Source organism: Dendrobium catenatum, unplaced genomic scaffold (genome assembly GCF_001605985.2).
Source record: "Dendrobium catenatum unplaced genomic scaffold, ASM160598v2 fragScaff_scaffold_506, whole genome shotgun sequence".
NCBI lineage: Eukaryota > Viridiplantae > Streptophyta > Magnoliopsida > Asparagales > Orchidaceae > Dendrobium > Dendrobium catenatum.
In genome coordinates, this window is record NW_021318968.1 from 768,648 (window position 1) to 782,312 (window position 13,665).

The 13,665-nt window shown below is 37.3% G+C and overlaps 1 protein-coding gene across 7 annotated transcripts in view; it reads right to left on the bottom strand.

Annotated features, from left to right (window-relative positions):
• The window catches only part of LOC110103663 (LEC14B homolog), a 40,131-nt gene extending 27,451 nt beyond the window's left edge, over positions 1-12,680 (bottom strand). Inside the window, exons 1-7 of one of the 7 annotated variants that reach the window (XM_028694586.1) lie at positions 12,517-12,637; positions 12,355-12,441; positions 12,114-12,275; positions 11,003-11,408; positions 10,749-10,868; positions 4,039-4,116; positions 2,289-2,465 (exon numbers count right to left, since the gene is read on the bottom strand). In XM_028694586.1, coding sequence (XP_028550419.1) covers positions 2,289-2,465; positions 4,039-4,116; positions 10,749-10,868; positions 11,003-11,408; positions 12,114-12,214 — 882 coding nt within the window. In that variant the 5' untranslated portion in view covers positions 12,215-12,275; positions 12,355-12,441; positions 12,517-12,637. Of the gene's footprint in view, positions 1-2,288; positions 2,466-4,038; positions 4,117-10,748; positions 10,869-11,002; positions 11,457-12,113; positions 12,276-12,354; positions 12,442-12,516 lie in introns of all 7 variants that reach the window. The other 6 variants (XM_028694590.1, XM_028694585.1, XM_028694588.1 and 3 more) reach the window with 6 other exon arrangements.
• Between the last annotated feature and the right edge of the window lie 985 nt (positions 12,681-13,665).

Here is a 13,665-nt window from a genome sequence, read left to right on the forward strand (position 1 = left end):
CTCCCTTCAGGTGCCTCTGATATTCTACCAATTAAGCTAGCTTCATATCCTCTCCCAAGTCACGATGCCTCATTACTCTAACCGCTGCTCGGATCTCTGGTGTCAATCCCTTCATGAAGTTTTCCTCTAGCATTGTCTCAGAAAGGCAGTACAATCGACTAGCAAGGTACTCGAATCTCTCCTGGTACTCCATCACTGAACCCTCATGTGTCAACGCGAAGATCTGCTCGTAGAAGTCTCCTCCCCTGCCAGTTCAAAAACGTTTCTCTCCAACTCCGTATGGTTCATCGCATGCCCCTCCACTGATACCAAGACAAAGCCTTCCCTTCTAAACATAGGCCCGCCATCGTCAGTCTCTCCTCCTCTGTCAGCCCATTGATGGCAAAACATCTTTCTGCCTTGTAGATCCACCCGTTCGCATCCTCCCCTTAAAGATTGGCATCTTCGATTTTCTCACCCTTAGGTCACACCCGTTTCTCCTAAATCCTCCATAAACTCCCATTCCTCGAAGCGGAGGTGCTCCCCAATTGTCACGATCTTCCCTCCGGCAATCATACCCACCCCATTCATCAAAATCCCCTCTTCTTCTTTCAAAATCAGCACCACGGCGATCGAAATCATTCCCTCTCCTTACAAATTCAGCACCTCTTCTTCCGTAGTCAATGTTGATCTCCTCTCTAGAAAGTGGTTCTAGAGGAGGCATTCCATCTTCTCCCTCTAGGATCTCCAATTATGGCTTTTCCCTTCCCCTAGACGTGTTAGGGTTCCCATCTCTTCTATGGCCACCGGTAGTTTTCTTTGCTTCTGATGTCACAAGTTTGGTTTTGGCTTCAAGCAATTTCTTCAACATGTATTCCACCACGACGAACTTTTCATCCATCTTTTCATTGACGGATGCAATCTGACTTTGAAAATTAGTCATCTTTTCCTCACAATCTGCTTTGAGTTGCTCAAGTTCTCCCTCCAAAACTTCCACTTTCCTTCTGGCCATTGGTTCCCCTTCGATCGATATGCTCTGATACCAATTTGATAGGAAACACTTGTAGATCTCAAGTATTTCCTATCAATCTACTGAAAACAGTGTGCTTCTACACAAAAATCCGCACAAAACCACGAAAACAATAGATAATTTGTATTATTTGATGAAAGGGAAACAGAAAATAGCAAGATGCAATTGATCCTTTATTCGAGAGGAGGATCAATCTCTCCCAAATCTCTAGACGCCGCTAGAGCCCAAAAGAAAACCTAAATCTAAGAGATCTCAAATTTTAGCCAAATTCAAGATGCCCTAACCCTAGGAAAACAAATTATTTAATGCATATAAATCAAAAGAAAATCCCTAAACAGTCCCTACATTCAAATTTCCCTCCCAGAACCCTCAAAAATCCTTCATAAAATGCTCGTTTGGCGCTTGCGGTGCGGTCGGCTACCAAAAGAGGCGGACATTCCGCCTCGGTTCCGCCTTGGTTGGTCCCGCGTGGACCGGCTGGACCGATCCAATGAATTAGTCTAACATAATGCCAAAAATCTCATGAAGAATGAAACTTCATCTTCTTATGGATGTAAAATCCATGATATAGAGCTGTATAACTTGAAGGCCTAGTGGTATCACACAGCTGATTCAATTCCTCTATATTCATTAGTATCAATTTCATGATATTTTATTTTCCATATTCTTGTTATCTTTCTTGAAGTTTTCCTCAATTTTGTTAGTTTGAAGCAGTGACTGTCAAACAGACTACTTGAGAGTTCTAAATCTAGCATCAGGTAAATGAAAATATGACGATTTGGAACAATATCATATATTGCATATTCACTCTTAATGAGTTAGGTTTTCCTCCTTTTCTCAAACTTTAATTCTTTGTTCCTTGGTTTTCATTTTAAGTGGATTTTGGTTGTGGTTGGATTCAGTAATTTGTGCCTATTTGACTTAATTTTAAATTAATCATACAGAAACAGAAGATTTAATTATTCTTTTTAACAATTTGCTCAATGTCCTAAATATTAGTGAGTTTCCATAAAAATTTTGCTTCTCGCACTAGATATTGATACCACCAGACAAAAATGGCATCATATACAGTTCCTGAATATTGAAAAGAAAATGTCAAACATGCATGCAGAAACCTACAGCATGCAACTACAAAAAAGAGAATACTAAAACTGTGATATTTGTAACAGTATTTGGCATGAAAAAAATGCATCATTAACTTTTTGTAGAGGTAAAATTAATATGAAAATAACTTTTCAAAAAAAAAATTACACAAATGCAAGTGTAAAGTTTCTCATACAGAGTGAGCAGGAAACCGAGATGTCAACTTATTTGCCTCCAAATCATAAACATAAATGGAAGCATCACTACTTCCAGCAACAAGCTCCCGACCATCAGCTGAAAACTCAATAGAAAAGATACCAAGAGAATACACCCCATCACTATGTGAAGAGAAGTCCAGCCCATCATGAATTTCCTGCATGACAAAAGTAGACAAGACATAAACCTGAAACCTGAATTGCACTATGAACAAGTACACTGCTCTTCAAGTGATCTTGGAAGCACGGCATAGAAAGAGAAATGATAAAACCTGCATTGTTACCAATCCTACTTTCTCGTTATGCAAAATTGTGAAAAGATAAGTTAATTGTACTAACATAGAAAGGAAACCCAAGAAAAACATTTATCATGCGATCCCATTCACGGCAAAGGAGAAATGTGGATGCAGAAATATTAGCCTCATATCCTAATTACAAGTCATTTTATAAGTAAAGCTTATCCAAGGTACAAACATTTTTGGTGACATTATAAAATGACTGTTCACTTCACTTATGGAAAGACAGATCTGAGAGCAATCACTTATACTGAAAAACCAATCTAAATTGAAGTTTAAAATCATTTTGGAACCATTTGATGTGGTTTGGATTACTGCTCATGGATAAGAGGCTTAGCAACTAGAATAAACACCACATGCAGCTTCAATCAGAGAAAAATAGCAAGTACAACAGAAAACTCGTAGAGATAAGGTTGTGTTGCTGCTAATGATGAAAGAGCATCAAGAGAGAACTTGGTCGTTTATATGCAAGGACAGTGTGCACAGACTTGACAATAAAATTTTATTTTTAAATAAAGTAGTTAACTCCTAAACTTGAAAACGGACTATTTCTATACAAATTAAAAAGGCTGATGCTGATTGCTCATGTTGGAAGAGTACATGCAGGATAAATGGTCGTTTACGTTCATTTCAATGAAGGATAATCAAATTTGAGAAAGAAAAATGTGATTTAGTATGGTGGCTTAGTCACTAATAGGAAAGTAGAGAGACGGTTAGTAAGTGATATGCTGGTTGATCCACAATCAATATCTTAAACTTTTAGGTTATCTCACTCCAACTCCACAGTTCTATTCTCTTTTACACCTAGAATGTACTCGTGAATAAATAGCACAAGTAATTCTAGCATTAAGTTCATAAATCCACACACAATGCTCCCATAAAAGCACATAGCTAGAACATAGATCATATTTGGATATCATTAATCAAAAGAAAAAAAAACTTTCTTTTTTGCTCAGGAGTCCATGCAAATAGGTTCTTATGAGTTTTAGACCCATACAGATACCTTTTATCATTAATAGCAAAAACAAACTTATCCAGGGAATAAATTTTAATTATAAATGAAGGCAAGAACTTGCCAACACAATAATAGCCAAAAATAGTTTTCTTGCAGAAGAAGGATAAGAGTTATTTATTCGAAACCAGGAGAATTAGCTCTGGCTATAAGAGAAACATTCAAAGTTAAATGCAACTTAATTGTCACAAATATAGTGATATCTAGGTGCAGAACTAGCTATACTTTTGCGGTTGGGAAAACTCAATATATGAATAATTAAATTTTTAAAAGATAAAACATATATAAGAGTTAATCTCAAAATAGTCCCTTCATATGTAGAAATAAATTTTATAAGCCAAGAGATGTGAAAAGAAAAAGTAAGTCAATTCTTTCCTAGGGCGAAGATAGATACTACAATTTTGCTTACAGCATGGAACGTACAGTAACATTGGCAAGTGACTCTTTTGTAGTAGATCCCACATCTACAATATGAACAATTGGTGACATACTGGCATATACCTACAATTAAAAAAACTGTAGTTAATTGTAAGTGCTTCAGTAGAAACTCAGTAACAAGCTAAATACGCAGTATAAAAATTGTGCACAGGTCAGAAACTTTTTTTGAACTAAGTGATTACTTGATACATAAAAATAATAATAATAAAGATACATGATCATGGGAACAAAGAACACCAAAGGACCCTAGGCCTATCACACATCAAACTTAAGATTACAATATCTGTAATGTTTCAAACTTTCTGTAGCAGAAGATCAGACCAAATTGTACAGGAAAACTAATGTTCATGCCACAAATTATAAGATTATTTGAAAAGTGTATCATTTTGTAAGAAGGCAGTGATTTCTAGGGATATCAGCGTTGTGACGGCTTTTGGGACTCAAGTACATTGAGGTACACATTTTAATGATAACTTTTTTTGGGGACAAATTTGGGGCCAAAGCCCATATTATAAACTATGAAGAAAAAACATAATTACAGATATTAAAGAAAAAAACCAGCAACTATTCAAAACAAAAAGAAACATGTAAGGAAAAACTATAAGGAAAGGAGAAGAAATAAATACGACTCCAGGAGCAGAGAGGACTCAAAATGCTCCACAAAATTGGAACGTCCAGCAAACAAAAAGAGCATCGAAATCTCCTGGTTACCAAAGAGACCATCCAAGGAGAGGCTGGAAAGCACCAACACTCATCTTTGTCCGTCCAAAAAACGACCAACCATTCTCAAGAGAGCAACAAAAACCAGCCAACGCCATCCAAGAGGCAATACAACATCAGATCCCAGGTTGCCAAAAAACTAGCCAAAACCAACCTGCGCAAAAGGCACGAGGCCCTCCATGGGATCCAAACAAGGCAACAAAAAATCCACCCAAGACCGGCCTTACCACACCTCAGAGAAACCGAATATCAACCAACGCCATCCAATAGGCAAAACAGCATCAGATCCCAGGTTGCCAAAAAAATCAGCAAAAACCAACCAACGCAAAAGGCACGGGGCCCTCCATGGGATCCAGACAGGGCAACAGAAAGTCTAGCCAAGACCTGCCTAACCAAAAAAAACCATAACCTCAAAATAACTCAAGAAACTTTTCATGAAACTGAGCATACTTCTTCCGGTCTTTAATTTTGAGCCTGATAGCATTCTTGATAGTGAAAATAACATGGTGGAAACTTTCCCAATTTCCAGAAAAATTTTGATTGTTCCTTTCTCTCCAAATGAAATAAACAGAGCAGCAAACCACCATGAAGCAAAAGTTTTTCTCCCAAGCGTGCAAATGTAAGGAATTATCCAGAAAATAAAAAATTTGCATCAAACTAGACCTTAAAAGGAAAGCAGCCAAAGGAGGTAAGAGGGAAGAAATCACCAAAAAAGAGAAATCACATTCAAAGAAGAGGTGGTGATGAGTTTCAAAAACAGTTTGGCATAAATAACACCTCGGTTGTACAGCAATAGACCTCCTAATAAGTAAGTCAGACGTTTTAAGCTTCCCCAAAATTGTCATCCGATCCAGGCATAGACAGAGAACCTCAAAGAGTCTTGTTTGTGCCAAACAAATTTGAGTCAAGGCACCTGATCAAAGTGAGCATAAAAAAGGAAAGTGAAAGATTTAAAAGCAGGAGAATTAGAGTCATCTCAGGTGACAACCGGTTGCTCCAAAATAGGGATCATAGAGACCAGCAGTCTAATATGAGCAGGAAAGGTGGACAGGAGGGTCCACACATTGCCAAGCATATAGTCCCAAACCAGTTGTAAGGAGTTGCGAGGAGTAAACAATTTCGTAAGAGGCTTGCAATTACACCAAGGATCCCAAAACATAAAAAAATAGCATAGCGGACCAACAAAAAAAGAGATTTTATCCAAAATTCTGCTAGCAGTTAAACATATATGCTTCCAAAACTTAGTAGCCATAATAGGAGCTTTCTTCCAAGGGGGCAAGTATTTAGCTCTAAGCCAAGAGCACATAATAGAGTCATTGCATTAGAGACGCCAAATATAGGAGCAAGCCACTCCAAAATAGATAGAGTCAAAAAAAGGAATACCGAGCCCACCCAAAGCCTTAGAAAGGGTAGTAGTATTCCAAGCAATTAAGTGTAACTTTTTCTCTCTAACATCCCCATGAAATAAGAATCTCGAGCATAATTTAGAAATGGCATTATGGATAGCTTTAGGTATGATAGATCCTCTAATCCAGTAAGTCAAAGTGTTGGCTATGGAAAACTTGAGAAAATAAACCCTACCTGCAAAAGAAAAAAATTTGACTTTCCAACCCTTAAGTAGAGCAGAGATTCTGCTCAGAAGAGGCTGGAAGTGAGTAAATTTAAGATTTTTGAAAGAAATGGGAAGGCCTAGATAAGTTAGCCAAGTATCAACATGGGATATTTTGAGAATGCCACAAATCTCATTAGTGAGGTGAAGTGGGATATTTTTGGAGAAAAAAATAGAGCTCTTGGAAGGGTTGATGTGAAGACCCGTGGCATTGCCAAATTGAGACAGAGCATCAACTAAGGAGGTAGCATTAGGACTAGAGGCCACCCCAAAAACTAGTAAATCATCAGCATACATGAGATGTAAGGTTTAGCTCATTGTAATCAACTCCTTTGAATTGGGTGGGTGAAGAAGAAGCATTAAGGCTATAAGAAAGAGCGTCCATAACTAAACAGAAGAGTTAAGGAGATACGGGACAACCCTGACAAAGCTTAGATATGATCCATCTGATAAATAAGTCAGGAAATCCTTTCTGCTTAAGTCTATTAAGTAAGAAAGCCCGAGAGACAGAGTCAAAAGCCTTCTTAATGTCATGTTTTGCGCATAAAAATCTCTTGGAAGAGTCAAATTCTTTAAGCACCTCAGTTGCAAGAATAACATTATCTGAAGAGGATTGTTTGTTAATAAAACCAGCTTGATTGTCTTGAATGATGAAAGGAAGAATGCCTTTAAGCCTTAAAGCCAACAACTTAGCAATGATTTCATAAAAAACATTGCACAGAGAGATGAGCCTAAAATCAGCAATGGAAGATGCATGGGGCCCCTTGGGTATTAAACAAATAGTCGTAGCCTTCACACCTATAGGGAAGTGCCCAGTCTTAAAGAAGTGCTGAACAACATTGCAGACAGTGAAACCAATAATATGCCATGTGAGATTGAAAAACTAAAAAATGAACCCGTCTGGACCAGGGGTCGAGTTGGAAGAACCCTTGAAGACCACATCCCTAATGTTTTCAAAGGAGAAAGGCGCCACCAACTTGTTAGACATATCAAGAGAGACAAGTTTACCCACTGGAATACAAAAATCATCCTCATTAGCAGGCTTTGGGGAGTTGAAAATGGATTTAAAATGTTGTATGATGGCATCGACAATGGCATTATGTTCAGATAGGGTGCCCGAAGCGGAAACAATTTCTTTTAAATAATTCAAATTCTTACTGCTCCTAATCTTCGCAAAAAAAAAAAAATCAAGATCGTCTTCTCCATTAGAAAGCCAATTGGCTTTGGCCCGTTGGGAGATCCAAGAGGCCCAAGCCGATTGCATGTCTGTAAGCCTGCTATTAATGTCTTAAAGGAAGAGTTAAGATCCTTATCCAAAGGGCTCCCTTGCAAATCAAGAAGGCATTGATATTGCTTAAATTTGAGTTCATGAATAGCTTTGGATATGGATTTTGAAGATGCACAATTTCTCTCTTTAAGGGCCCTTTTCAAACTTTGCGGCAGTAGGACTACAAGAGGTGTTCCTAGCAAAGGAATTAACCACATCCTCCCAAAAACCATCCATACGGGTCCAAAAATTCTTAAACATAAATCTGGAGGGTCGTGTGTTGATCAGAAAAGAGTGATCCAAGCAGGTTGGGGGAGCAATCCTATATAAGGCAGTAGGATAAATGTCGAGCAAAGCTGAATTAACCAAAACCCGATCCAGTTTGATGTGGATAGGTTGGTCCACCCTATATTATTAAACCAAGTGTAAAACAACCCAACAGAGGCTAAATCTTGCAAACCACAATCGAAAATAACATTGTTTAGTTCCCCCACCTGCCAGAAAAGACCCGATTAGAACCATCTTTTTCACCTTCAAACCTGAAACAATTTAAGTTCCCAATAATTATCCAGGGCCGAGGAGGATTTGGGGTTAAATTCCAAAGATTATCCCATAACAGCTTCCTCTCCTCAACAGAGGTAGCAGCATATACAACCGTAAGCAATAGGGGAGGATCCGAGCCAGCATACAAAACACCATGAATTAATTGAGAAGTGCATTGTGCACAAGGAGGGGTTGAAAGAAAGAAGATAACAATCCCATTTTAGCCAAATCCTAACAGGAATAGCCAGGCTAAAATTATTGCAATTATTTTCATTCTCAAAAACCAAATGAGAATTGATAAACCACGGGTCATCAACAGCATCAGAGTGAACTTTAGCTTCTAATATACATAATAACTTTAGCTTCTAATATACATAGTAACTTTAACTTGTGAGAACGTACAAAATCCCTACAAGAAAAAACCTTATTGGGCCTATTAAACCCTCTGATGTTCCAACAAACAAAGGGTGGCAAAACCATCAGGACTTAGCTGATTTGAATTTTTTGCCAGAATTTGCCCTGGTGGACTTGGAAAGAGGGCCTGAGCTGGCTTTCGAAGGAGGCTTAGAGAAAGAGGGAGAAGAGTCCTCTTTGCAGGAATCCAAAGGAGAAGAATTAACTGTAGGAGGCTCTTCCGATTGGGAGTTCGTGGTAGATAGAGGAACTCCTTATGGTTCAAGACCCGCAAACTTGTTGCGGTAGGCACATTAGGGGATTGAATTAGGTCAGGTAAGGAGGAACGGTCTGATGAGGAAGTTTCATCAGATAATGTTTTAGTGGGAGAATTTAAGTTGCTGAAAAGTTGAAAACAGACCCAAATAATTGCATATAATTGGAAGCACTCTATGACATATAGTTTTTTCCCTTTAAATACCTCACAATAATGAATATTTAGTAATTGGTAATTTGAACTGGCAACATACAAGAAAGAGGCTTAAGATAATGTTTTAATTATAACTAAATAAATAATAAAAAAAGATGCTGAAAAGTTAAAACAGACCCAAATAAATGCATATAACTGGAAGCACTCTATGACATGCAGTTTTTTTCCCTTTAAATACCTCACAACAATGAATATTTAGGAATTGGTAATTTGAAATGGCAACATACAAGAAAGAGACTTAAGATAATGTTTTAATGATAACTAAATAAATAATAAAAAAAGATGCTGAAAAGTTAAAACAGACCTGATGCATGCAAATTTCAGTTTTTTTTCTTAGTATTATTGTAATATGAATGCTATATTTAATTTTGTTTTTATTATGCTACCCTATGATGGAAGGCAACCAATGATCATGAGTAGGTAGTGCTTTGGACATGTATTTCTTTGGGTGTGCTAGCTACTTTGGTGCCTTGGCTCTTGGGCTGATTTGGGCTTCTCGGTTTGGGCTGGGTTGTTCGGATTTTGTTGCTTTTGTTGGGAGCTGCTATGTTTTTAGCTCATTATTGCTAAGCTATTGCTTCTTATTCAGCTCATTAAGTGGTGTAGAATGCCTTTTTCAGCTCATTAGTGGGTTTGTCCTAGTTCTTCCCCCCCTCTCTGTGGCCTTTCAATTTCTCCGCCTGGCTCTTGTCTCGTGGTTGGTTCCTGACCCATGGCTGGCTGTTGTTGTTCCCCGTGGTTGCCCGTTACTGTCACCCGTGTGGTCCCTTCGGCTGCTATTCTAGGCATTGCCTATTGGCCTTTTGGCTCCCCTTTTTTGGTTGGTTCTGCTGGAGGTGATTGGGGTTGTTTGACTACCTCTTTTCACCTATAAATATATGATATTTGGAGACATTTAGAGGTTGTTGTTTGATGAGCAAAGTTCTCTAAAAACCTAAGTGTTTCTTCTTGAAAAAGCTTGCAAGCTTGTTCCATTTCTCTTCTCCTCTCTTCGATTTCATCTTGGGCTTCTTATCTACTTCTTCTCTCCACAAGTTTCCACTCCACTTGTATCTTTCTTCTCAAGCTATTGGAGGTGTTGGTTGGCCGGTTTGGTAGCATTTGCCGAAGGAGTTTGTGGTGGACGTTGGCCCAAGTAGCTATGGTGGACCCCTTGGTTTGCATGTCCTTAAGCATTTATTTTATATTACCAGCTATTTCGTTGCATGTGAGGTGACCACTAGTTGGTTGTTCTGAGGGTAGCTATTTTATTTTTAATTTAGTTTTCGTTTGTTTGGAGGTTTGCTCAATGTTGGCTTTCTAAATTTTGAATCAAGAAAAGTTCTACTAGTCCTGTTCTCCCTTTTTGGTTTTTCTATCTAGTTGTCTGCATCAAGACCCAAATAAATGCACATAACTAGAAGCACTCTATGACATGCAGTTTTTTCCCTTTAAATACCTCGCAACAATGAATATTTAGTAATTGGTAATTTGAAATTGCAACATACAAGAAAGAGGCTTAAGATAATGTTTTAATGATAACTAAATAAATAATTAAAAAAGATGCTGAAAAGTTAAAACATACCCAAATAAATGCATATAACTGGAAGCACTCTATGACATGCAGTTTTTTCTCTTTAAATACCTCACAACAATGAATATTTAGTAATTGGTAATTTGAAATGGCAACATACAAGAAAGCGCTGATCAGGAGAAAGGGATGTATCAGTAATTGTCCAGCTCAAGCTTCTTGCCAGAATGTCCTTTCGTACTTTCCAGTCATTATCAACATCATACACTCTTATATGACTTCCCTGTTTCAACAATTAGAATTTGAAAGCTTTGGTAAGAGCAGGAGCATAAGAAAAGTCATTTTTTGAAAAAAAAAAATAATAATATTGTGGATAGAATTTAACATCATTTAATTAGATTAATGAGCACTTCATACCTGAAATCCTGCAACAAAGAGAGAACCATCAGTTGAGAACTGTGAAACATAGGCTCGGGTATCCATTCTGTCCACTGGCCATGGGCCATAGACAGGAAGATATCTGCCAAGAATATGAGAACAATCTGCCATAGAAAACCTTCCCTGTCCTGAACAATTTGTCTCTCTTCCAAATAACATTTTGACTGTCGATATAGGCATCTTCTTCCCTGAAAGTATTCCCTTACTAAAACCCTCACAGGGTTCAGACCGCAGCTTAGTAAGCTGAAAAATTTCATGTTTAACATTGAAGACAGAATTCTCCAGTCTGGGTGAAGCTGCGCTGTGTCCCTGTTCAGGTGTACATGAGTAGCCTTCCATGCTTGGTTTGCTTAAGGAATAACCCATGCACATAGCCTGGAAAACACTTCACCCCATTGCCCAATGAGCATAGAATGAGCTCAACTTACAATTCCTATTATAAAATAAAGACAGCGTAAACCCCAAAACTTGCAATTAGTTATGAAAAACTACATATAGAAATGATAAGAAGTTCATAAAATCAAGAAACTATTAACATCTTAGATTCTAAGACAAAATGGTCAAGAAAAATGGCAGATACATCATCTAGAGTTATTTGAGGCATGCTCTATCTTTAAATTTCTTATTTCCTTATCAATAACAACATCAAGCCTTTGTCCCACTATGTGGGGTCGGCTACATGAATCCTTTTTCGCCATTGTGTCATGTTAAAAGTCAAATTCTCATTTAAATCTAATAATAAAATATCATTTCTAATATTTTCTAACCAAGTCTTTTTAAGTTTACATCTACCTTTCTTTACAAAAGACAAATCTAAAACCTCAACTTTCCTAACCGGGTCATCGGAAGGCCTTCATTTAATGTGACCGAACCATCCAAGGCGACTCTCTCTAATCTTATCTTCCGCTGGAGCTACTCCAAACTTTTCACATATATACTCATTTCGTATCCTATCTCTAAGGGTAAAGCCACTCATCCGCCTAAGCATCATCAACTCTTATTTCCTTACCAGATAAAACAAATCTATAAGTTGATGATTAGTATATAAAATATGCATTTTGCATAAATGCACAACGTGCTGAAATTTTACATCCGCTCACTTGAACGCTGAAACTGATAAACTTTCACCATTAAACTCCTTTCTTTGTGCAACTCTGGATGGTATAAACACTCCCTCCAGCAATCTTTCATAAGTTAAGCAAAAGTTATTATTTTATTCGCATATAACAAGATGAGATCAGCAAATCAGAACCTGAAAGCCAAGGGGTTTACATCAGTAGAAATCATAAACAGTTGACAAACAAGTAATGGATTCTTTAATAGCAATATACCATATCTTCGAAAAAGACGGAACATCATAACATAAATGTACAAAAATAATCCGAAGCAAAAAGCGAATGACCAACCTACACAAAACACTAAACTAACGCCGGGCATCAAATTCTTGTTAATATACAAGCAAAGAAGTCAGTGATTAGGGTTCAATTCCATACCGAGGAAGTCTGAAAGATCCCGCCGTCCCTCGTTTTCTCTGCTTGCAGTGCTCGAGAGGCAAAGAGAGGAGAGAAAGAGAGAGCAACATATACTCCTTTTGCTCGACTTCAGCCGATGACTTCTTGGTAGGAGATGACCATCAGACCAAATAAAATAAATTGGTCGTTCTACAGAAAATTTAGATATTGAAGAGAGATTTTGCTTTATATGCATTTTTGGAAAAAAAAAATTTATCTCATCAAAATTCTATTTATAGAAATATACTAAAACGATTATTTAGGATAAAAAATTTATCCCAAATGAAATATAATCTTTTATATTCACAAATTACTTATTAGACTATGAGTAATTTAAAATTTGTTTTAACTTTTTGGTATTCAAACTAATCTAAATTGATTGAAATCCTTGTTCGAATCAATATTCTTCTATGAACCTTTGTTTTGAATCAAATAAGATTCATAATTCTTGTTTGAGAGAACCATACTAGTAGCGTACTAGTGGAGAAGAAAAAATTTGACAGAATATTTTCACCAATTACAATCAACATTGAGATTTTGGCAGATAAAAAACATGTTCTTTATTGAAACTAATTATTTGTAAGAGGAACTCTATGTGTTAGTGAGTATGGTGAGAGGGCATAAGGAGTTGGCATGTACTTCATGCTTAATGGAGTGGTAGATGTATGCCCTTGGTTCGATTAACGACTGCTCCCAATAATCTCGTTTAATGAGCTAAACTTCTCCTTTACGCTCAATTTATTTTGTCAAATCCTTCCCAAATGAGTTATGTTGTGAACTATACTCCTTCACACACATCGATGATTCTCCCAACAAGAGAAGAAAGCGAACTCTACTTTTTCTTCAATGGTTGCTGATTTCAACGATGCCTCCAACCACCAAGAGACAAACATGACATCCAATTGTACTTCACATAACATATTTTTTGTTGATGCCTACCCCAATAATCTACCATTACAAACTCAATGTTTCACTCAATAATCCTTCACTTACCATTTGACTAGTCAATTCCTCCTATATTGAGATAGGAATGATGATCCCTTAGCAAGAATGTTGTGTGAACCAAGATTCCTTTCTAGTCAAAACCTTGATTCCAACCATGGTTAGAATCCAATTCGAACTTGGGTTCAA